General features: G+C 30.9%; 1 protein-coding gene across 1 annotated transcript; it reads right to left on the minus strand.

Annotated features, from left to right (window-relative positions):
* Positions 1-2979: 2979 nt before the first annotated feature.
* LOC118036300 (putative disease resistance protein At4g10780) lies at positions 2980-16155 on the minus strand. Its single transcript, XM_073407475.1, has 5 exons — positions 16044-16155; positions 15672-15765; positions 6409-8162; positions 4368-4703; positions 2980-4225 (listed from the first exon to the last, which is right to left on the minus strand). Exons 2-5 carry the CDS (start codon positions 15678-15680, stop codon positions 3103-3105), a joined length of 3222 nt encoding a protein of 1073 aa, XP_073263576.1. The 5' UTR covers positions 15681-15765; positions 16044-16155; the 3' UTR covers positions 2980-3102.
* Positions 16156-26927: the final 10772 nt, after the last annotated feature.

Raw genomic sequence — 26927 nt, forward strand, 5'->3', positions numbered from 1 at the left:
TTCATCTGTAAAACCGTAAGTGTTTTTTTTTTTTACTAACAGAAATACCAACAAAAAATGATATTACCGACAAATAGATTACTAACAAAAGGTTTATGTCCATAAATCTATCAGTAAAATTTTTGCCGACAGATTGTGAGAGTAAATACTGACAGAAACTTTTATCGGTAAAACTATTAATTCTGGTAGTCTTTAATTAGTTAAATGGTAACTAGGAAAAACAAAAGTAGGACTATTTACTCGAATTTAATAAACTTTGATCAACTTGAAGTGCTAGTGAATTCCTAACATGTTCATTGCCTTTTTTATTTTTGTATATTTCATTCCCGCCCAACTTTAACACAGAGATAATTCAAGTTAATGTCTGTATTTTAATATTTGATTGAAAGAAAGAGCATTGGTAAATCAAAATTTAAATTTCATGGCAGACATCAACCTTGAATGCCATTACATCACTAGTCACATGACAAGTAAAATCTTTGGTAACTTTGACGCAAGAGTAACGATAGAGTAAAAAACACACGTATAAATTGGGTAACTAGTACAGTAAATTAAAAAAATTAGCAAATTAATATATGTTTAAAAAGATTGTGTGAAGTATAACATATAGTAAATGTCGACCGGTTCTGAAAATAATAATAAAAAGTCTCAAAATTATCAAAATTGGGTGGCCTCAGCTAGTGTTTTTCATAAAAAAATATCAAAAAAACATAAATATTTTTTTTAAAATAAAAAAAATAATATTAATCGAATAATATCATTAGAAAATAAGATATCAACAATAAATAAAGAAAAAAAACTATGATTCAATGCAAAAGATGAACGCTTGCTAATACTATCGAAATATATCTCAATGATCTTTTTTCTTAACAAAGAAAAAATTAAATGAGAATTAAATAATTTCATATAGAGAAAAATAAAAATAAATATGAAATATAAAAAAGGACAAAAAAGTCAATTACTGTTAACTTTTGAAACCGTGACCTGGGTTATAAGACTGGAATCACTATACTTAAAAAAATCATGAGGGTTAAAATCACAAAAATGTAACATAAAAAAAATACAAAATACAAAAAAATAATTGTTTAAATTTCAATAAAAAATAAATCAAAAGGCAACAACAAATTTTAAATTTGAGAGTTAAATTAAAAAGAATAAAAACATTAACAAAAAGACAAATATCAAAAGAATGGAGGAAAAAAAAAAACAATACAATGTAAACTAGAATTGAAGGGTGAAACTTTCTTAAAAGATTCAATAAAAAAAAATCATAAGAATAAGCATCAAATCTTAAACATTAAAACATGATAAAATGTATGTGTGTGTGTGTTTATATATATATATATATATATATATAATTACTCAGCGTATTTTTTTGCGCACAAAAATACTCTTAAATGTAAATCAAAAAACTTATATATGCGTCTAATTAAACAAATCACTAACCATTTTGAAAAGCAATGAAAAAACAATCATCAACAATTAAAAAACAATTGACAAAACCAAGCGAAAAATAAAAATCAAGATATCTAACATCGCAACACGAGTAATTTAAATGATTATGTTTAATGAATTCCTCTATTAAAATAAATTTTTAATTGAAAAACAAATAATATTTATATTAGAAACCGACACACATATAAAAAAATTTGAATAATAATTTTTTTTTTTAAAAAAAAAAAAAAAAACAATGCAAGACTGCAAATATGAAAAATCTTACTAAAAAATCAATATTTAAAAAAATTAATCTATATAAAATTAAGAAAAATCACAAATGAATCATACCTACATTTTTAAAAATTAAACATACCCAATATCATTTAAAAATAATCACAATCTAACTAAAACATAAATCCAAAATTTATTTAAAAAAAATATACACAAATAATGCATTATTTTAAATAAAAACTGGAAGAAAAAAAATTCAAGCCAGACACTTTTAAACCTGGCCCAATAAAGCAACGACTCACATGCAGGCCTTTTTTTTTAAATTTAATGGGGTAGATATATCAAAAAACAATGGACATGTCACCTATGTCAACAGACGATGCGTTGTCTACGCAACTTAGAATCCGGCCACCACAGTGGCCGAAAAACAAGGTCCTTTGTTTTTTTCACCCAAAAACTAGTTCTCAAGTCATTTGTAACCGAAAACACCTAGAAAAGACCCTAGAGACCTTGTTAAGTTAATCCATGGCCACCAAAAACCTTATAAACCAGCCCAAAATCCGAAATCCACCCAAAACAAAAATTATTCCCGAGCTCATATATGTTTTTTATGTGTTTTAAAGGTAAAAAAAAAAAAAAACACATAAATGCAACCTCCCTTGTCATATGAAACCTTTTGACACAAAAATCAAGACCACTTTCTCTTTGTAAGTCGGAATTCGGCAACTCCATCTCTCTCCTCCCAATAGAAAAGAAATAAACAAAAAAAAATCAAGTTAGGTACCAAAATGTATTTTTTAAAATTCAAGGGACTGGTTTTTAATGAAAGTTTTATGTTACCCGAGATGTTTACTCCAGTCCCCTAACTTTTTAATTCAACCCTCTCTCCTGAAAAAATATACAATTAGGGGCTAACTTTGGCTTATAAAGGTCAAATCATGCAAAATAAAAGTTTGAGAATCAAAAAGTGAGAAATTTAAAAAAATACACTACTTTAATCAACATATTATTGTGAGAGAATGCACAATAATTCTTGCATAATTAAAGATTGATGCATTTTAGTTATAGATAAATTACGATTCTCCACTGGTATTTTTAAACTCTAGATATTTTACAAGTTCGAAGCTGTCTGCATCTCTTCCCAATTTTATTGGCACCTTCTCCAAAAATTTCAATTCTTTAGGTTTCTTGTGATAATTCAACGGGATGGATACTCTGATCTCTCTGGACTCGCAAGTAAAAGAAAATGGTGAAAGTGGAAGTGAGGAGTGACAAAATGGAAAAAAGCATTGGAAGGTGGACACTCGGAAATACTAACAACGTAGAAATTAAAATGAAACAGATGAGGAAGAAGATTTAAACGATACAGATTCAGAGCCATACCATTTAGGCCATGCATTTATTCAACTTCCTGCCTGCCTGCTCTTCCCACTACTAATATAAAGACTCCCGAAACACACAGAGGGGTTGAAGGGCATTCTTACTGGTGGAATTGTCCCACACCACTGATTCCCACCATTCTTTTGGATATGCCTGGATTTTTCGAAGTGGTGTTTGGCCATTAGCATGGTTGCGATGAGAGAGTGGTATCTTCTTTAGATTTGGGCAGTTAACCACAAGAATTTCTTGTAGAGAACCACAAATCACTTCCCCGTGGAAAATGCTTTTTAGCTCCGGTAAGTTGCTTAATTTCAAAGCCTTCAAATTTGGGAGACTGGTAACAGCGTAGTGGGTGCTGCTGCTGCTTCTGTCTTCAACCATCACACCTTCTTCTTCATCCTCTATTGCTATTATCTCCTCCATTTGGTCACAGCCATCAACTTCAATCACTTCCAAGTTTGTGAGATTTGGCAACAAGTCAAGGGAGAACAGATTTTTCATACTTGGACATTCACCTATTGTCACTTTTTTAAGATGAGAGAAGGTACCATTGGATTGCCATGATGGTGGAGCAGCTCCTTCTCTTGTAATGAAGACACAAAAGTTCTTCAAAGTTTTAAGGTATAGCGATTCGAGGCTTTCAAATATATCCGTGGAGGATTCTGACATCGAAGCCAAGCACTCTATCCCATCACATTCCCACATCCCGAAGGACTTCAGTGAAGTTGCATGTTTAAATGGAGAAACATCGCATAAGCTCCTTGCGTCGTGACATCTTCCGATTGAGAAAGCTGAAACGTCTTCTGGGAGCTCAAGAAACCTTCCTTTTTCACCGATTTGGCAATCATGAACCAAAACTTCTTTATAAAAGACTTCCTCTGGTGTCATATAAAGTAAATAATCCATAACTCGATCCACACCTAGTTGTCCTATTGTGAAGAAGTATGTGGTCAGAGGTTGCCTCACTTCTGGAGATTTGAGGTACTTCTTGAAGTCAACAAGATCACAGAATTGGTATCTCAATGTTTCCATCCTCTTCAAGCATGCTACTTCCTCTACTCGTACTGTCTTGAAAATGCCGGCCGCCCGGTTCACACTAAGGAATTGTAGCTGTGAGAGCTTAGGTAGTATACCAGCAGGCATGTCCTTTAGATTATTTCCAGATAGATTAAGATACCTGAGATGGTATAGCAGATGGTCCAAATGGTGTCAGTCATTCTATCCTTTATGATGTTTGCTATTACAGATCAATGAATTTTGATCAAAGTATTTCACAGTAAAAAAGAAGGAACAGAGAGGGGGGGGGGGGGATAGGATACCTGAGATTGGACAGCATTTCCATCCCTTGAGGCAGTTCTTCAAGTGCCGTATTGCGGAGATTCAAATTCCTCAACTCCCTAAACTTTGCTAATGATGGTGTATATCTTAGATTCCTACACGTACAGAGATATAAAGCAGTGAGATTCACCAAATCGGAGAAGGAACTTGGCAATTCCCGGATAGCGGTGGCTGATAGATGAAGAACCTTGAGCCCTTGCAAATGTTTGAAAAAGGAATCCGCAATCATTTCTAGCTTGAAATTTGAGTTTAAAAACAACGTTGAAAGCTTGGGACACATTGGTGAGCAGCCAGAGGGAATTTCCTTGAAGTGATTTCTGTAAAGATATCAACAGTCCTAATGATGCCAAGTGTCAGAAGATTAGCAATTAATATTGTTAGAATGCTGTTAGTATTGTTTGTTAGAAAAGAGAATCTGTTAGCATTATATTGAGTGAACATTCTCCGTGTGGTATCTTTCCAATATTGCATATATAAATTGAGGATGAGTAATGTAAACATTCAAGCAAAAGCAATAATGTAACAGTGCATGAATTTCATCTTCTGCTTCTCTGTATAAACAGATTCATTCTCTGTTCTTCTTACTTTTTACTCTCTGCTCCTTCTTCATCTCTGTTTCATTTCTATATAAATATCACTGTCTATCATGGTATCAGAGCTTCCCACTCCTTCGCAAATAACACATCAACCTTGGAGGGATCCGTGGTTGCACTCATCACAAACTCGCACAAGTGTGCAAGGATGTACATAGGAATCGCAGATTACACATTTTCCATCACACTTCTCACAAAGGCGTCCAATAGCAATTCCTAGCTGCTTCCGACACATAATCAAATCAGGATGATGCTTGGCCATGATCTCTTCAAGATCTTAGTGTTACTGTGTGCACCTGCTGGAATCGATTTGAGACTTTGTTGCTTCTCTTTCAGCAGAGAGAGAGGGAAACCTGGAGAACCTTGTGCACTCTATGATTTGTTTTTCTTTTTTTTTTTTTACTCTTGTTTCTGATTCTGGCTTCTTTCTCACCTTATTCATGAAATTCTTCTATGCTCGATGGTTTGTCTATTATCTGTTTGATATATCGTCAAACTGAAACTTTTTCTTCAAATCTTCAACTTTCTACAAGATTCTTCCTTCTCAATCTTTGATTCTCTTCTTTTCTATCTCTTGCACTCTAAAAATAGCGACTACTTCTCAACTTCAGATTGTTCAACTCTAATAAGAGAATATACACATAAACGTTTTCTTCTTCCTCTGCACTGCATAATTTCTCTCTACTTCTCTTCATCTCTATTCTCTGCTTTTCTTCTCTTCATCTCTATTCTCTGCTTCTCTTCATCTATATTCTCTGCTTTTCTTCTCTTCATCTCTATTCTCTGCTTTTCTTCATCTCTATTGCAGTATCTCCCTCTAATTCTATTCACTTCTCTATTCCTCTTTGTGACGATTCTTGCTAGCTTTCCAAAATATCTCTGCTATCTCCCCTACTTCCAATCCAGTGTTCCATTCCAGGATGAAACATCTCTAGATCGATTATCATTTTGTTAGGGAACGGGTTATCATGGATGATTTACTGGTCCAGCATGTCTCCTCTACTGATATATCCTCACCTAAGGTCTTTTCATTTCTTTGTTTCAGCATCATTGCTCCAATCTCATGCTTGGCTCCTCCCAGCCTGCGATTGAGGGGGCATGTAAAGATATCAACAGTCCTAATGATGCCAAGTGTCAGAAGATTAGCAATTAATATTGTTAGAATGCTGTTAGTATTGTTTGTTAGAAAAGAGAATCTGTTAGCATTATATTGAGTGAACATTCTCCGTGTGGTATCTTTCCAATATTGCATATATAAATTGAGGATGAGTAATGTAAACATTCAAGCAAAAGCAATAATGTAACAGTGCATGAATTTCATCTTCTGCTTCTCTGTATAAACAGATTCATTCTCTGTTCTTCTTACTTTTTACTCTCTGCTCCTTCTTCATCTCTGTTTCATTTCTATATAAATATCACTGTCTATCAATTTCCCATTAAAGAAACTCTCACGACTTCCTCTTTCCACTCGCTCTCATCTGGTAATTCTTTTAGTTTCTCCCCAACTTCAACCATGATTGGTGATTTCTCCCTCAGTTTCTGAAGAGCCATATCTCGAATCAAGTCATGTATCTTGAAAACTCTGTACATTTCGTTGCTGAAAAAACTTTCCAATAAGCAAGCATTTTCAAGTTTGTTAATCATAGCCTGACCTCTATCATATTCTGCCTGCCTGCTCTTCATTGGTTGAATTATTCCCTCATCAATCAAATAACCTATGAAGTTCTCTCTTTCTACGGTGAAATCCTCTGGAAACAATGCACAGTATAAGAGACACTGTTGCAATGCTGAGTCATTCAAGCGCATATAACTAAATCTCAAAATATGGAATACCTCAGGCTCCATGTCTTCTGCCCTAACTTCTGATCGTTTCAATTCTGTCAATGCATTACTCCATTCATGCAAGTCATCCACTCCCCTCATGCTTCCTGCCATTGCTATAATCCCAAGTGGTAGACAAGCACATTCTGCTGCAACAGATTTTGCGATGTCTGCGACTTCTTGAGAAAGTGTAGCATAATTTCCAAGTTTCTCCATGAACAAAGTCCAAGCTTCTTCTTTAGTAAGAAGCTCTACTTTGATGCTCTTTTGGCAACCCATCCGCCGACAAACTTCTAACGATCGACTTGTGAGAATCAACTTGCACGCGTTAACTCCAACAGGTATGCCCACCTTTTCTAGCAGAAATTGATTCCATAAATCATCTAGAATGAGAACAGATTTTCCCTTTGCAACTAATGCTTTAGACAACTTTGCAGCTCTTTTCTTCTCATCCTCTTCATTTGAAAGGTCTAAATTAATAGCTTTGGCAATAAGATACTGCAATTTACTGATGGTGAAATTTTGTGATACAGTAACCCAAAACACATAATTTAAAGAACTTGGTCTTTGTAGCAGCTGATTATGGATATGCGTCACCAGCGATGTTTTTCCGACACCGCCCATCCCATAAATGCCAACACTTAAGACGTCATCCTTCATTAACCAAGACCATATCGTCTCCTTATTTCTGTCAGAAGCCTGACCTACCAGCTTTGTTGTCAGCAATGCTTCTCCTTTAGCTTTATGTGCATCAAGCCCTTCAGAAACTCTACTTTCTTCAGTAACTATAGACACACCTCTGGTGAAGTTGTCTGTCAAATTCTCCTCTCCACCATCTGCAACATCTGCCCCTTGCTCTTCATAAACTCTAACCTGGTCAATAAGTGCAATCCCTTCCCTGGTTCTGCTCTGTGTCAAATTTTCTGTATCTAGCATGTCTGAAAGATATCCTCCTTGCCCTTGAGAACCTCTCGATCCACCAGCTTCGTTAATAACCATCAACTCTTCCGATCTCGTACTCTCTGTCCAATCTTCCATTGCCATATCTGGGAGATCCCTCCCTTCTTGCTCTATTCTTTGAGCTTCTACATTTGGAACTGCATGATCAATTGGTGGGATGTCATTTTGTTTTTTGTGCATCGCTTGGTAGGCTGCTGCTTTAACATCAACGGGTACTCTTCCACAAATACCAACTCCTTTACCACTTTCTCCTGACAAATGATATTTGAACCTTGAGATTGAAGTAGACGCAGCAAATGTAGATTTGCAAAATTTGCACTTGAAAGGACCACCATCATTTGTCTTCTCAACATGATCCCAGAATGGATCGGTATGTTTAACCCTCTTCTTTTGTGGGCGCTCCTACAGACACCAAATCAGCATTAATGAAAGGAAAACAATGACTGATGTTGTTCAATCAAGGAAAAAAAGAAAGAAGAGAAGCTAGCTGCCCCGCCACCATTCTCTACCGCCTTAAAAAATATTATTTTAATGTTTTTTCAAATAAAAAACACTTTAAAAAACAACCATAAACCCACCCTCAAACATCCCTTAAAAAAAAACTGATTTTGAAAGCTAGTGGATGCCACACACACCAACACAACACAACATGTCCTCCAACATGCTAGGCATGGTCTACACACGCCAGCTATGTATTTTGTGCCTTCGATAACTTCAATCTTTGGTTGTATTCACCTTCAATCAAGTCTTGAATTTCATCATAGCTTAAGCGGAGCCTCTTTTTTTTTCAATTTAGTTCCTAATTATATAATAACTTTTTAATTTAGGCTTGAATTTCATACAACCCAAGCCCAATGCAGGGCCAAACAGAGAGAGAATGAATGCAGGGGAAAGACAAAAGATAGATGACTGCCTTGATTAGCGCATTATGATCATGCTCATTACCTTATTCGTGTTTTTTGTGTTTGTTCATGGTTGCTGGGTGTGATTCGTTTAGTCTCCACCTCAAATTCAAAACAAAACTATATATCATATTGATTTTTTTTAAAAGCCAACCCATGTTTTTATGGGCTATCTAGATTGCCTTTATTCCTGTAAATCTACTTGGTTACATTGAAATAACTCTCACATGATTAATTTGAAGCTCGGGCTATGCAGAGAATCAAGTCAAGGTTTTAAGGTTAATCCAATAGATTGAAGTTAATGACATTGGCGAAGAGTTTAGATAAAATAAAAAAACACAATGTATCTTAAATTTTCATCTTATTATGAATTTGCTTTTACTCATGTTGAGTTTTGTCAAAAAATCATTTTAACCCAGAGCTTAAACTTTTAGGTTAGGTTATAAGATATGATTTATCTATATCACACTTTCTCAAATAAAAGCCCTTTGGACTTGAAACTTGCACATGCCCACATTATCTTATGCTTGATTTTTATCAAATAAATGGGGATGGTGAGATTCGAACTCGTGACCGCTTGGTCATCAAAGCTGTGATACCATGTCAAATAATCATCCCAACCCAATAGCTTAATCTTTTAGGTTAGGTTCCAAAATATGCTTTATATTATTCTATAACACACCTTCTCAAGTAAAAGTCATTTAAGCTTGAAACTTGCATAGACACAAATTATCTTGTGCTTAATTTTTATCAAATAAATAGGATGGTGAGATTCGAACTCGTGACCACTTGGTCATCAAGGCTCTAATACCATGTCAAAGAACCATCTCAACCTAATAGCTTAGGTTTTTAAGTTACGTCCAAAGATATGATTTTTATTATTCTATAACAAGTTTCGAGTTTCAACATGGTTATTTTGTAAGTTATGAGACCGTGAGTAATATTTAAAAAAAAAAAAAACTTGTGAGGACATTACAAGCATGAAACTAGTTACAAGCTATTATTCATGTTATTGATTCATCTATTATTACTTGCTCATTTATTCTAATATTACTTTAGAAAAACAAAAATCATTTTGATATAATCTGGCTAATAAATTCTTTTATTTGATATATATATATATATATATATATATATATATATATATATTAGCTTATAAATCAATTAAGATTAAATATAATATTTCAATAATTTTTAAAATATATTTTTTATATTAATACTGTGAATTCAAGAAATTTAAAATCTCAGAAACTTGGCTTTAAGGACACAAGTAATAGGTTATCTTGATGTGATAATGTCAAAAATAAATTTTAAAAATTAAAAAATATATTATTTTGATGTAATTTTTTTAAAAAAATCACATTGAAAACAATCTCTACCACACATACTCTCAAAAATATCCTCAGTGTCAAAATGTCATTCTATTTGAAAATTATTTTAATATTATGATTTCAATTATAGTTAATAAAAAATTAAAAAAAAAGTGATATAATCTATTAGAATCATCGATTTGTCTTTGTTATATATAGACTCCTGTGGATGCTTCTTGTTTACAAATCCAACTTCTTCTTCGTGTTTTCCAAAGCCAACACAGTCTTCTGTTAATTTCTTGCTCCTAGCACCATTTATAGGTATCAAGTGAGGAAGCCATAGAAACTAGAAACTTTGAAATAAGTAAACACATACTTTAGGATCCATCGCCATTGACTTAAAGCCAAAAAAATCAGAGTCTAGAGATATAGTTTTTCTTTCCCCCAATTCTTAGAGTCTCTCCTATGCCTTGAGCATTGTTCTCCACAGCAGCTGTGGCGATAAGGTTAGCTGCTGTAGAGATAAGGTTAGCTAAAAGGCCAAAAAGTGCTTCAAAACTAGGTGTTGAAAGGTCTATTGCCTTCTCAATGCTTATTCAAACCCATTTCCTTCTCCTTTGCTTGGTCAAATAATGATTTGTCTATTTAAATTTTAAGATCATAAAACCTATAGTTGGATGTATTTCAACCACACCTCTTAACTGTTATAAGTTGTTATATCTATCTTTATGTTGTTTTTTATGAGACTAGGTTTTTAAAAGGGAAAAAAAAAAAGAGGTTGTAAATTTGAAAATTGATTTAATTTTATAGATTCAATTTAATTTACAGGATTTTAAACAACTTAAATTAAACTATAAAATTGTCAAACAATTATTTCAATTAGGATGTCTTTACAAATGCTTATAGTGATTACCTAAAAAGTAATAGTTATCAAGAAAAAAAAAAAAAAGCTTAGAACATGTATTGGGTTCATTAAACTAAATTAATTTAATGTAATATGATTTTAGTTCATGGTATGTAGTTGCTAAAGCGCGCAAGATCTTATTCTTATTCTTTACTCCTAACATAATAAAACAAAATTAACAGTTAAAGTACATTCTAGTCCATAAAATGGTCACACTTTTTATTTATTTGATCCCTATAGTTTCAGTTAAAGTTCATTTTGGTGCTTTACGTCTTCATATTTTTCATTTTGGCCCTTAAGTTTTCATTATTGTGTCCATGTACTTTTGGTAAAATTTCATTTTAGTCCCTTAATTTTTAATTTTGATCCTTAGAGCTTTGGGTATTAGTGTTCTTTTCATCAATCACATTAAAAAAAAAAAAAAAAAAAAAAAAAAAAAAAAACAATGATCTTGGCTTCATTGGGTTCGTTTTCAAGAGAAGAGTTTTATATAGGTGATTTTGACCTTTAACAATGCTAGACAAAATACATCAAAATCTAGAAAGTATTTTTTTTTTTTTTTATGTGGATTGATTTTGGATTTTAGATTGATTAGAGAGTCTTTTGAGTTTGAAATGGGATTATTGAGATTTCTAGGATGATTTAGAAAAAAACATGTATAAAAAGAGGATTTTAGGGGTTTCAAAACTATGAACCTTGATTTTCTAGTCATCAATGGGAACTCAAATATGTTATAGTGGATGATGCATCCTTCACTCTATTTAAAAAAAAATACTTGAGTAGACAACATGTTATCTACTCTTTTTCTTTTTTTAATGATGTAATATGTTAATGGCCTACAAGCCCAGGTGTGTTTTGGCCAATTTTAGTTTTCAAATTGAGTGGGCAATATGTCACCCGTCAAATTTAAAAAAAAAAAAAACAGATGAAGAGTTGTCTAATGTCAAGAATCCATTCACTAAAGAGGTGGCTGAAAAATCAAGGGGTGCTTTTCTGACCTTAAAATCCATTATTCAATTTATTTAACACCTAATAAATACTCATAAAACCTTAAAAAACCAATTTATCAACTTTAAAAATACCGAGAAGGTCCAAAAACACATAATCGACCTTGATATACTGTTTAGGGCAATATAAAGGTTTAAAAATACTTCATTGGGACTCCTTTCGTTAAATAGATCTCGTTGACATTGAGATCAACCTTTTTTGCTATACAAATATGATCAACCAACAAATTTTTCTCTATTTCATTATTTAATGTGTGACTTTCTCTCTTCTTTCTCAAACCTAACAACTAAAATGTGAATAAAATAAAGTCTTGGAATGATTTTCAAACTAAAATGACAAAAATCAATGGATAAAATCTTAAGGCTAAATTTTCAAAAAAGAGCTGCTATTTTACTTAACATTCAATTTTGGTCCTCTCATCTTTCATTTTTTCCAAACAATAAAATTGATTTATTTTACAAAAATTGAGAACAAACCCAATGTTGGAATGTTTTTTGAGACTGTGATAAACTGTCAGAAAGCAATACGAAAGAAATCATCAAGTTAAATAATTAATCAATACAATATATAAGGATGAAATTAAAAAGAAAAGATGGGAGAAATAAAAAAAAAATCAAAGAACCAAATGAGAATTTGTTTGTTTTTTTTCTGAAATAAAGAGCTACCATTTCACATTACTTTTAGTTTTGGTCCTCTTATTTTTATTTTTTCACAAACAACAAAATCATTTTTTTTTTCTTTTGCAAAATAAAGAGCCAACACAATGCTGAGATGTTTTCTTAAGACCGCGATAACAAAAAAAAAAACCATCAAGCCCAATCATCAATTAAAAAAACATGAAATTAAAAAAAAAAGTACAATGATCATAGTAAAAAAAAATGAAGGAAAAATATAAACAATGTTCCAATCCACAACACACTAAGAGGAGAGGTATGATATTTCCCTGGTCCTTGGTAATATATTTTTTAAAATAAAAATGGGGAATAGATAAACTATATACACACACACACTGTGGATTATAGGTGGATCTTGCAAATAATTTTACAATATCATAGGTCCATAGGTGGATTTCTAGTAAATAATGTATTTCTTTTTAATAAAAAAAGGGTGTGTAGATGAACTAACTATACACTCAATATGAAATATTGTATTTTTTACATTTCTACACATATTTGATGTCACTTCCAATAAATTTATGTCAATTTTAAAACTTAAGATACTGATTAAAATATGCCACTGTTCCAAAAAGCCGATAATGGAAGATTAACGATGGGAAACATACAAGGGTAAAAATAAAATTGAAGTAAAAGAGATGGATCCAAAGTAATTGAAGAGTAGTCTAACGCCAAGAATCTGCTTACTAGAGTTGGCTGAAAACTCATGGGGTGTTTTCTTACCTTAAAATCTATTATTCAATCCAATTTTACTTTAAAATATTTACTAAATATTCTTAGAATCTAAAAAAATCAATCTATCAACTTAAAAATACCAAAAAAGTCCAAAAACACATAATCAACATTGATATACTTTTTAAGGCAATACAAAGGTTTAAAATTTTTTTAATGAGACCTCTCGTTTGAATAGAACTCGTCGACATTGAAATTGATTTTTTTTGCTATAGAAATATGGCCAACCGATAATTTTTTTTATTTCATTATTTAACATGACTTTTTTTTCTTTTACATTTAAGAATTAAAATGCGAATAAAATAAAGTCTTAATCTAAATCAAATAATTTTCAAACTAAAAGAACCCAAAGAAAATTGGACTAGATCTTAATGCTGAATTCTAAATTAAACATTGGTTTCAAAAATTCAAGAACCGAGTTAGTTATGATTACGGAAAAGTGGATACTACCTTTAAAACATCCTTTTTAGATAAAGGTGACCCTTACTTATGTTTTATTATTATTATTATTATTATTATTATTATTATTCAAATGCTATAATATTTTGAGCTTATTTACAAGTTGTTTTCAAAGATGATTAACGTCGGTCTCTAAAAATAAAAGACACATCAAAAAATGATATCAGTCTCTAAAAATAAAAAACTCATCTAAAATGTTGACATTTAACTCTAAAAAGAAGAGCTACATCTGAGTTGCAAAAAGAAACAATGGGCATAATCTATATTTTGTTTTTAAACTTTTGACATTGGTTTTTTTTTGTAAACAAGAGACATGTTAACAAACAATGTTCATTTCTAAAAAGAAAGATTATGTTTGTATCGCTAAAAAATAGGCATAACCCGTGCTAGAAACCCACTCACGATGACGGGATAAGATGTGTGTTGGACCTGCGTTGTTATTCTTTTTTATATTTATTTTTGGTATTTTACAAAATATAAAGAAAATTTTACAAATACTTCTATAAAAAAGAATCCCCAAAATTACCTGAGTGCCACTGTATAGATTAAAAGACTAAAATACCCTTGACCTTCTCAGGAAATCTCTTAGATTTACTATAGTGCGGACTTGAGCATTGTAAACAGGTGCACTGAAGCTTGTGGACCGCTGGATTACTTCTGAGTTGATCCTTTGGTTGCTGTTGGCTTGATCTTAAGGTTGATCGGACGGTGTTGATGGACAAATATTGGCTTTGGTGTGGTAAGGTGCACTAGATTCTTAGTATACCTGGTGATGTGGCACAATAAGATCAAAGGACAGATTTATTTAGGGGCTGAGATGGATTTGAGTTTTTAATCCAGTGTGGTGAGCTGTATTGTATCAAATCTAATCAGGGGTTCAAAACTAAATACTACTAGATCAACGATTAGGATATTTTTTGTATTTTTTGAATTGTTTTTTAAAAAAATCAATATCTTACTTGCTGGAATAAAAACTAAAAAAAGTATACGAAAACTAAATATATGTATTCACTTCTCCTCCTTTATTCTTTTTTTTTTTTTGGCTTCCCCCTTTTTTTTTCAATTTTTCATTAATTTTCATTGGCTTTTATAAGCAATGATGAGGAGACATGAAAATTTATAACTAAGAGATACAGCTCTGTCTCAAAGAAAAAATTTCACTACCTCAACTGCACCAACTACTCCAATAAAAACTTATTCATTATTGAAAAAGCTTTGAGCTACTAAAAATCAATTTTGGTAACTAAAATATTAATTTCAAATATAGAAAAAAATATTTTTCTACTAGTAACAACTTGGTAGACCGAGTTTTGACTGAAAATAACAGTTTTGATCCAAAATAGCATGAAACTTATTTTTTATCCCGGTTGACATGGTCTAACTCATATTGACCCATGGACATGGTTCTGACCGAAAATGATAGTTTTGATCCAAAACGGCATGAAACTCATTTTTTATCCCAGTCAACATGGTTTGACCCGTATTGATCCGGTGGACTAAATTTTGACCGGAAATGATATTTTTGACCCAAAACAAGATGAAACTCATTTTTTTACCCCGGCTGACATGGTTTGACTCATATGACTCGGTTTTCATCGAAAATGATATTTTTGACATGAAATGGCCTGAAACTTAATTTTTACCCCGATCGACACAGTTTGACCCGTATTGACCCAATTAGTTTTTTTATATATATTTTGGAATTTAAAACTTTTTCTTAATTTTTTTTTTGGATTTTTATGAATAAAAATAGATATAAAATGACATTCAAGAAAATTTGGAGAATCCAAAATTGGGTTATTAAAGTTGTATAAAACAAAAAAGCAAGTTGGGGATATTCTTGCTTTCTTAAGCATGATCAAGTAAAATATAACAAGAAAATAGCACTAACAAGATTAAGAAAAAGTGAAAGGGAAACAAACTTGGTCCATTATATTGTCTTCAAGGATTTTGATTGGCACTCAGAAGAAGGAACCAGTGCCAAGCTGCTCGACAACCAGGAGACCTCCTGTCCTCCTTTGAGAGAAAGAAAGAAGGTGAAGTTCAGAGCAAAAAATAATAAGTAAAAGGGAGCTCAATAAGATACTTTTAATTCTTTTTTTTTAATTGAGAATTTTAATTCACGCTTTACTGTAGCTCGTAAGAACACAATGAGGAAGAAACTATGTCCTGAACTCTGATCTGATCATGTCAAGAACTCCTGAACAATATCAGGGTGAAAAGAGTAACTTGCAAGAATTCTAGATGACATGTAATCTTGGAAAAAAGAAAAAAAGAGAATATGGAGCAATTACCTGGCCCAACAAGATCTTCAAACGATGATCTGACTAAACTCAGAATGAATTAGAGAAACAGTGATGAAGGGAGAAAAGAATGCGGCATGCACAGCTAAGAAAGGAATTTATAGTGTAGCGTAGAAGAAAAGCAATTTGTTTTTGCCACCCTTAAAAACCCTTTAGTATATATTCCAAATAAAAATGTTATTTTTTTAATATTAAATTTGAGGTTTTTCAATAAATATACTTTATGTTTATAGAGAAAAAGTTGTGCTTTTTTAACGTGGGATAAAAAACTTTTTGGTTTAAATACTTCAACTTAAAAAAATAACATAATAACTTTTCAATGCAAGATTATAAGGATTTGAAACCCTTTAGTATATATACTCTATGTTCACAAGAGAAAAGTTATTTTTACAATGTGATATTTGAAACACTTTAGTAAATACATTATATGTTCACAAGAAAAAAGTTAAGTTTTTTTTAATATGGAATAAAAAACTTTTTATTTTAAATATTTCAATTTAAAAAAATAATATATAATTTTTCATTGTCAATGGTGATCCGTGTAACCCACAATCCAACTCTTTAATTAAATAAATCAACTTTCAAATCAAGTTTGATAACTATGATTTTTCGTGTCAATAATTTATAGAAAAAAAAATTTGAAAGTGTTGTTGTGTCTGTTGCTTTTTGTGGCCCAGAAGGCTTCTCAAGTCTCGACAAAAAATATGAGTAATGGCAGCAATTCGGACAAAACATAAGATCGCAATCTCTATCTCATATTTGTTTGTGGTATGTTATTGTATTTTAAAATTATTTTTAAAAAATAAATATTTTTTTATTTTTTATTTTAAATTATTTTTTTAATCTTTTTAAATCATTTTGATATTTTGATGTTAAAAATAAATTTTTTTAAATAAAAAAATATCATTTTGATATATTTCTAAGTAAAAAATGCTTTGAAAAAACCGTTACTAAACTTTAAAATACCCCTTTAGTGTTTTTGTGGTTTTTCATGACAATTTAATTGTTTTTTATTTTACAATGTTATTCATTTTTTATTAAATTTTTCAATCTCACAAAATATAGATAAAATGAGAAATGCATTTAAAAAGGGTAATTAATTTCAAACTGTTGAACAAAATATGACGAATAACATAAACAAAAAAAACAGAAAACAAAACAATTGATCCATTGAATTCAATTAATCCTGTCCTATCCAATTAATCCTGTCCTATCCACTTCTAGAATCTAACCAAACTCTACTTGTACAAAATGCATTCATGATATCTAATTTCATGAGATGAAGCTCCCTCTATCTCACCAACTTAAAATAAGTGTGTTTCTGAGCATATATTTGAAGATTGGAATGGGATGTAATACATTTGTAATGGTTAAGAAATAAGGGAAATATTCGCGGATCGTTTAGCAGCCCTTTGATCAAAGCAAGAACCTCAAAATTTGAAGAAAAGCTCACTTGATCACACTATTTTTGGAGGAACAAAATCTGAAAATATATATGACGATAAATGTTCCTTGAGAAAAAAGAAAGAAGGAATAATATATATTCACTTTATGACTTTTTGAAGCGGAAAGAGTTGATGCCACCATCCAAGAAAGTGGTAGGCGATGTCAATCCTACCTTCAAGAAGCCAAGGGAGGATTTAACAGGCAATGCGTACCTTAGGTTATTCAAAGGAAGAGTAGATCAGTTTAGCCAACTGAGGATTTGGTTTTTTTGAAAGATGGAAGGCTGGACCTTAGGTCAGTCTTTTTAGTACACGGCATTCATGAGCGTGACAGAAAATTATTAAAATTTATGTTGAATTACCGACTTAGGAGTGTTGTGATAATATAAATAATAGCTTGTTTAAGGAATTCATTCTATATTTTATCAATTTTATTGTCGAGCTGTAATTTTCATAAATTAATGTGTAATGCCATATTCTTACACCAATGGCTACAACATTTCTAATTGTTATCCACCATCTCCATTAATGATGTGTGACATAATGACATAACTAAAAAATTAATGTCTTATCTTAGGTGCAGGAGTATCGAAGTAATAAATAACCTGGTAAGACCGGGGTCGAACCACAAGGAGGTTAATTGTATAAATTATAGACAACAATAATACAACAACAACAACAACAACAACAACAATAATAATAATAAAGAAGTTGATGAAAACTTTGAGATGGAAGATTAATGTAAGGATTAAAAAACTATAAAAACAAATGTCAAGGTTAGAGGATCCACTAATGTTATTTCAAACAAGTATAGTATAAACTTTTATTATTCAACTGGAAACCACACACAAAGAAGGTTTCAATCAGATGATTTGTCATTAATAGCTCATTATAAATTGTTAACATGATCATATTAATTATCTTATTTAAGTAACACCAAACTTTTAAATATTGTCAGGAATTCATGATGCTAACTTATGTTAACAACAAATCAAGTTAGGTTTCATGCTTTAAACACGACATTCGTATTTACCGATGGACTGGTTATGTTTGTAAATATTGAGGGAATTACAGTTGGAATAAAAGGAATTTTAAAAAACCAAAAAGTACGATGACATGTTTTTTTTTATAGACGCTTTTACGGGCGGAATTACAATTGGATTCAAACATGATAAGTCATACAGTGACATGTCACTTTTAACTACAGAATTGCTGATGAATTGACAGACAAAAACATTCTATTGGTAAATCCATCAATAATAGTTAATATATGAACTGACCATCGACCCTCTCCTCCCCTCCCAAATCTGCAACTAATAGCCCCCACCCCCTACATCACCCCTTATCCTTTCTCGACTTTTCCAATAACAATAGCAATTTTATTGTGAATTTTTCATTTTAAGTATGTAGATCTATTATTTTTTTAATTTGAAAACAATTTTGAAATGTTAATTTTTTTATTGCATATTTTTTTTTGTAGTATATGTATTTTGATTGGGTGTTTACTTGTTTTATTTTTTTTCTCAAACAAACTTGTTGTATGGATACATGGTTTTGTACATGTTATGGTTTGTTTTACATTTTGTAAAATTTTATTTGTTTGTAAATTATTAAAACTTATGTTGAATTACCAACTTAGGAGTGTTGTGATGATATAAATAATGGCTTGTTTAACGAGTCCATTCTATATTTTGTCAATTTTATTGTCGAGTTGTAATTTTCATAAATTAATGTGTACAAATTTGTATGTACATAGATAATTGATAATGAATTAAAAGAAGTATGAAAGTAAGTTGATTATTTACTTAACGTTGTTAATTAATACATATAGTTATCATCATTATTTGATATATATATATATATATATATATATATATCAATAGAAGTCATGAATGATCGTTCATGGATGTACAAGGATTCACCTCAAGGATTGCGGAGGATGGATTATTGTAATGGGTCATAGGGTTTTATTAACTACGCAACATCTATATGCTTCAGTAAGTTGTAGATACAACACATTGAGAGGCTTGAAGTGAATATCGTTGAAACAATATGCAAACTTGAGTTGATATTTTCTTCAATGTTTTTTTACTCAATAGAGCATGTACTCATACATTTACCTCATGAGGCAAAAGTTTGAGGCCCGGTTCAGTATAGATGGATGTATATATTCAAGATGTTAGATATTACACATGCAATGTAATTAAAAATGTATTTTCATTGTTTTTGTTAAATGAAAACATTTGTTTTATTGCATACAGGTACTTGTTCAACCTTAAAAAAAGACAAAAAACATGACACATGTTGAGGCATCGATATGTGAGGCCTATATTGTTGAGGAGATTTCAATATTTTATCTCATATTATTTTGAGCCTCATTTGAGAACAAGAATCAATTGTGTATCAAGGCATAATGATGGCAATGAAGTGTCTTCAAGTGAAAACTTGTTAATATTCTCCAATCCTAGACGACCTACATCAAAAAATGCTGTTAGGAAAAGATATTTGTCTAAAAGAGAATTCAAACTAGTACATAATTATGTGTTATTTAACTGCAATGAACTGAGACCTTTTATTTAGTAAGTATACTAAAAATTTGTTATTAATGGACTATTTCTCCCATGTCATATCACAAACTTATACATTGTTGAATACCTCGTAGGTAACATCATCAGTATTTACTGTCTAATAACTCACAACTGACCAAATCTCAAATCTTTTAATTACAAGATGAACAATTTGAGACATGGTTCATAATACATGTAAGTACTATCTCAAACTCATTATCTATAGGGATACTTAATTTCATTACAGAATTCTTGATCACTATTGATTGTTGTACTTGATGTACCAAGTTTATAAAATGGGAAGAAATGTTAAGGGATACTTAATTTCGTTATAGCTGTATTGTCTTTACTAAGTTTGGGTCCTAAAAGAAAAATGAAGTGTTGCAACGAGTATTTTGTTAATGGTTACATGTTTCATACTAAAAAATATAGGCATGATAGAAAGATATATAACAAAGGGTTTATGTTAAGGGATTGACTTCTAGTGAGTTTGAAGTTGACTATTATGTGAAGTCAGAACATGTAATTGAACTGCAATATCATAGCCAGCATAATAAAGTTTTTTTATTCAAATGTTATTGGTATGACACCACTAACAGAGGAATCAAAGTAGATCTTCATCATGGTTTGTTTGAAATTAACTTAAAAGCTAGACTCCGCAACATCAACGATGTCTTTGTTTTCGCTAAGTAATGCCAGCAAATTTATTACACATACTTCATTTCCTTTAGAAATGATTGTTCAAGAGTTGATTGGCTATCCATATTGAAAACCAAACCTAGAGGTCGTGTCGAGGTTATTCAAGATGAGAACGATGACTTAAATGTCGGAGATGATGTCTTTTAAGTAAATGAGTTGGTTGAACCATATCAAGTTGCTCCATCGATTGATTTGGAAGAAAATTTAAATTTTTGCTTCTTCAATAATATTTTTGTTGATGTTGATGTTGAGGAGCTAAATATTGTTCTAAGCTCTAGCGAACAAGCACAAGTCAATGAAGATGATGATTACAATAATATCAATATATAAGATTGCTTTGGAGTTGACAACGAGTCAATTGAAGAAGAAAAAGAAGACAATTCTAATTAACTATGAAAACACAAAAGTATTGTAATATCATAAATGATAATATAATAGTTATAGATGAAATTCTCAACAAATAAGTATTTATTTTATAATTGTTATTGAATTAGGGTTATTATGTTGTGTGTGCAACTTTCAATACTGGTATTTGCAAGATGGATAGATAGGGAATGTAGATACAATATGTCATTCACTATGCAAAACACTGATGGAAACACTGACGGTTTTCATATGTTGGTGTATTCTAGAGGCGAGGGGACCTGTTCCCCTCCCCCATGCACTATTCATTATACACAGAACCTATGGAAACACCGATAATTTATGTTTGTTGGTGTATTTCAAAAGCGAGGGGACTTGTTCCCCTCCCTCATGCATTGTTCACTATGCACAACACCTATGGAAACACCGACAATTTGTGTTCGTTGGTGTATTCTAGAGGCGAGGGAACTGCTCCCCTTCTAGACACTATTCACTATGCAAAAACACCGATGGTTTGTGTCTGTCGTTGTATTCGAGAGGTGAGGGGAACTATTCCCCTTCTCATATCGATGACGGCAATTACTGAGTATCAGGTTCTTGAGAGAATTACTGATGGACTGTGTATTTTTCGTACTTTTTATTTAATGAATCTCTGAATATGTATTATCCATACTTTTTACTAACAAAATCATGGACATATAGTTAAAAATCTGGAGGGTTTTTTTAAAATTGTAGTGTGAAATAAAAATTTCAATATGACCTTACCAAGAAAATCACCAACAGATTAATTAAAAATCATATTATTTAATATTTTATCGATGAGTCTTTTGGGAAAAATGCAATATAAAACCCAGCGAGGCCGTTGGAAGTTCATTTTTTCTCTCTCATTTTCTCTCTTCACTCGCACTCAAATCCTCTCTTTATAGTAATGTAACTTATTTTTACCATCAACACAACTAAAAGGTATAGGTGGTGAATCTTTTGAGTTATTTTCTCCTCATTTTTCTTTTTTTCTTCACTTTATTAACAATGTATTTTTGGTTTTTTTTATCACATGCAGATAAACTCTAAAAATTAAGCACATCATTAAGGTAAGCATTTTGCATTCCTCAAGCTTATATTTGCTTTTGTCTATTTTATTGTCTATATTGTAATAATGTTTTATTCTGTTTGTTGAATTTTAATGGTTATTGTTAGATTTATGGTATAAATTTTAATTGAATTTATAGGATTAAATTGTTTTCTATTTTATTGTCTACATTGCAATAATGTTTTATTGTTTTGTTGAATTTTAATTGTTATTGTCAAATTTGTAGTATAAAGACTAGTTGAATATACACAATTAAATTTAATTACAAACAATTCTTTTCAATTTAGGAAAACATTATCACATTGGTAGAAATAAATTAAAATCAACTAGTTTGTGATATATATTTTGTATATTTACAGGATTGAAAATTCTGGGTAATCTCTAGTATAGAGGAGGTGCTACCGAATTGTTTTTTCAAAAAAATAAAAATTGATTATGAAATATTCATCAAATTTATGTAGATGCATAGAAGAAAATCAATTGAACATCATAAGCATATGATTGCATCTAGTTCTTCTAGTAGCAATGATGACAACAATGTGTCATTTGGTGCATATAAGAAGAGGCACCTGCGTCGACTCACAACACTGACTCTTCCAATGGTTGTTCCATAACCTAGAGGCAGTGTCCCTTTAAAGTGAAATCCATTTGCCTGCCAGTACAAGGCGCATGAAGAACGATCTTTCAATGTAAGTTTTGTTTTTGCTTTGAGTTTGTTTGTGTTTAACAATTTATGAACAACATATATAATATTTATTTTATTGATTTTTAGGTTCACAAACATTGACGCCCAATTTAAATTTGATCAAATCATTGATGGAGATTCCATTGTTTCAATAGAGTCAGATTTCCAAACATTCTGATTGGAAGCCTCTTATCGATGCATGATTTTTAAGATTTAAGGTTGGTGTTCACTTAAAATTTTTAACTATTTTCTATGTAAATTTTTACTTTATTTAGATTATTGATTTATTTTTCATAAATTGTTAATGCAACGATGAATTTGAATGTGATAGAGAAAATAACAACGAAAACAATACGATAATTATTTTTATTTTAAATATTAAAATTTCATTTGTCATTAACTCATAGAATATGTTTGTATCATGTAGGTTATGTAATTTTGGTATGAGGGCAAAAAAAAAGTTCAAAAAATATGCTTGAGAAAACGCTCTTCCAAGCTGAAAAATGACGTGGCAATTTGGAAGGATTTCAAGCCGCCATACATCTCGAAGGATACATGGGTAGAATATATTCAGCACGTGATATTTCATTTGCACATGACATTTGTAGTCTAGTAGGAGAATCAAAGCCGGCAAATTAATGGCTTGATTACCATGCACACCGTAGCTCCGTTCTTTTCGTTTCGCATGCAAAATGGATGGTAAAATTAATTTTAATCACATCTATCTTTAATTAATTTGTTGTTATTTATAAATATATTTAACTTGTAACATTTATTTTCTTAAAGGATACAACTCTTGGACATGAGTCGAGCCCAGTGGAGCTTTTTGTGGAGATGCACACGTGAAGTGAAGATCACCAAAAGGGGACGCAACGGTTCATCGACAACCACATGCAACACTTTGTGGTATGTTTGTTTAACCATTTTCTTTCATAAGTTATTATTTTCTTGAATTGAATTTCATGCTTTTAGTTTTTATTTTCAAGAGATATATAATAGCCGATTAAGGGAAAGATACGAGGATGATCCTTCGACCCACCTGGATTTTGATAAGGATTTATGAATGGAGGCAGGATTGTCTAGTGGACCCAATAGAAATTAGGTGTATGAACTCTCCAACACAATGGTCGAGAACTTGTAGATTGACCTATAGTATCTTAAACCATTGGTGGTACATACTGTCACACCCCCTTTTTTGCCTTATAATCCCAGGAACAACTAGCCTCCACCTCCTCCTCCTCGTCCAAGGCCGTCATTGTTCTAGTTTAATTTTTATTTGAACATATAAATTTGTAATCAATATTTGGATTTTATATTATTCAAGTTTATTTTTACATATTTCAATTTTATACAATTTAATTTTTTTCAAAAGATTTTAAAAACTTTATTTTTAATTCTTATAGGCGGATATACCAAGGAACACAATCGGTCAATATATTCTAGGGGTGAGGGGAACAATTTACTTCATATGCCACTACAACACTGTTACATCACTAATGGAATTGTTTCGTCAGTATTTTATAGAGGATTTGAATAAATTTACAATGAAAGCCACTACCAATCACCGACGAAATAATTTTGTCGGTGTATTAAGGCGGGTAATTTTGTTTTGCGTACATTTTTCCGTCTGTAAAACCATTTAGTGTTTTTTTACTAACAGAAATACCAACAAAAAATGATATTACCGACGAATAATTTACTAACAAAAGGTTTTTGTCCATAAATCTATCAATACAAGTTTTGCCCACAAATTGTGAGTGTAAATACTAACATAAACTTTTATGAGTAAAACTGTTAATTCTAGTAGTCTTTAATTAGGTAAATGGTAACTAGGAAAAACAAAAGTAGGACTATTTACTCAAATTTAATAAACTTTGATCAACTTGAAGTGCTAGTGAATTCCCTGACATGTGCATGCCTTTTTTATTTTTGATCATTCATTCCCGGCCAACTTTAACATAGAGATAATTCAAGTTAATGTCTATATTTTAATATTTGATTGAAAGAAAGAGCATTGGTAAATCAAAATTTTAAATTTCATGGCAGACATTCAACCTAGATGCCCTTAGATATCACTGTTCACATGACAAGTAAAAATCTTTGCGTAAACTTTGACGCAAGAGTAAGAGACAGTAAAAATCACATGTATAAATTGGGTAACTACTACAGTAAATTAAAAAAAAATTAATATAGGTTTAAAAACCCCTCTCCCCCCCCCCCTGTGAAAGGATTGTGTGTGAAGTATAACATTTAGTAAATGTCGGACTAGTTCCAAAAATAGTAATAAAAAAATCTCAAAATTATCAAAATTCGGTGGCCTCAGCTAGTGTTTTTCATAAAAAAATATCAAAAAAAGATAAATATTTTTTTAAAATAAAAAATAATAATAATCAGTTTAATAAACTCGACCCCCCTTCCAAATCAAAATAATATCATTAAAAAATAAGATATCAACAACAAATAAAAACAAAAAAACAGTGATTCAATTGCCAAAAGTATGAACGGTTGCTAATACTATGGAAATATATCTTCACAATATTCCAAAACATGTCAATGATCTTTTTTTCTTAACAAAGAAAAAAATTAAATGAGAATAAAATAATTTCATATAGAGAAAAATAAAATAAATATTCGAAATATAAAAAAGGACAAAAAAACGTCAATTACTGTTAACTTTTGAAAACCGTGACCTAGGTTATAAGGCCACCTAGAATCACTATACTTGAAAAAATCATAAAGGCGTTAAAATCACAAAAAAACACCAGAAACAACATAAAAAATTACAAATACAAAAATAAGTGTTTAAATTTTCAATAAAAAATAAATCAAAAGGAAGCAACAAAATTTTAAATTTGAGAGTTAAATTAAAAAGAATAAAAACATTAACAAAAAGACAATTATCAAAAAAAAAAAAAAAAAAACAACAACACAATGTAAACTAGAATTGAAGCTGAAACTTTCATAAAAGATTCAATAAAAAAAAATTTCATTAAGAATAAGCATCAAATCTTAAACATTTAAAACATGATAAAAAAAAAAAAGAACATATATAGAATTTACTCAGTGTGTTTTTTTTTGCGCACAAAAAAAACTCTAAATGTAAATCAAAAAACTTATATATGCATCTAATTAAACAAATCACTAACCATTTTGAAAAAGCAATGAAAAAAAAAATCGTCAACAATAAAAAAAAAAATCTGACAAAACCAAAGCCGAAAATAAAAAAATCAAAGATATCTAACATCGCAATACGAGTAATTTACATAATTATGTTTAATGAATTCCTCTATCAAAATAAATTATTAATTGAAAAAATAAGATTTATTAATAGAAACCGACATACATATAAAAAATTTTGAATAATAATTAAAAAAAAAAAAAACAATGCAAGACTGCCAAATATGAAAAAATCTTATTAAAAAATCAATATTTTAAAAAATAATCTATATAAAATTAAAGAAAAATCATAGATGAATCATACCTACTTTTTAAAAATTAAACATACCCAATATCATTTAAAAATAATCACAATCTAAACTAAAACATAAATCCAAAATATTATTTTAAAAAAATACACACAAATAATGTATTATTTTTTTAAAAAACTGGAAAAAAAAAAATTCAAAGCCAAAGCGCTTTTAGGCCTGCCCCCATGGCCCAATAAAGCAACGACTCACATGGGGCCTCTATTTTTTTTGGGCAGATATATCAAAAAAAATTTGACACGTCACCTATGTCACACAGACAGTGCGTTGTCTCTGCGCAAACTTAGAAATCCAGCCACCACAGTTGCCAAAAAACAAGGTCCTTTGTCTTTTTTTCACCCAAAAACTTGTTCTCAAGTCATTTGTAACCAAAAAACACTTTAGAAAAGACCCTAGAGACCCTTGTTAAGTTAATCCGATTAGGCCACCAAAAAACCTTATAAACACCCACCCCCCCCTCCCCCCCACCACCCACCAAATCCACTCAAAAATTCTCTTCCCGAAGCTCAAATATCGTTTTTTCATGTGTCTTTTAAAGGTT

The sequence above is a fragment of the Populus alba genome, chromosome 1, assembly GCF_005239225.2.
Source record: "Populus alba chromosome 1, ASM523922v2, whole genome shotgun sequence".
Lineage (NCBI taxonomy): Eukaryota > Viridiplantae > Streptophyta > Magnoliopsida > Malpighiales > Salicaceae > Populus > Populus alba.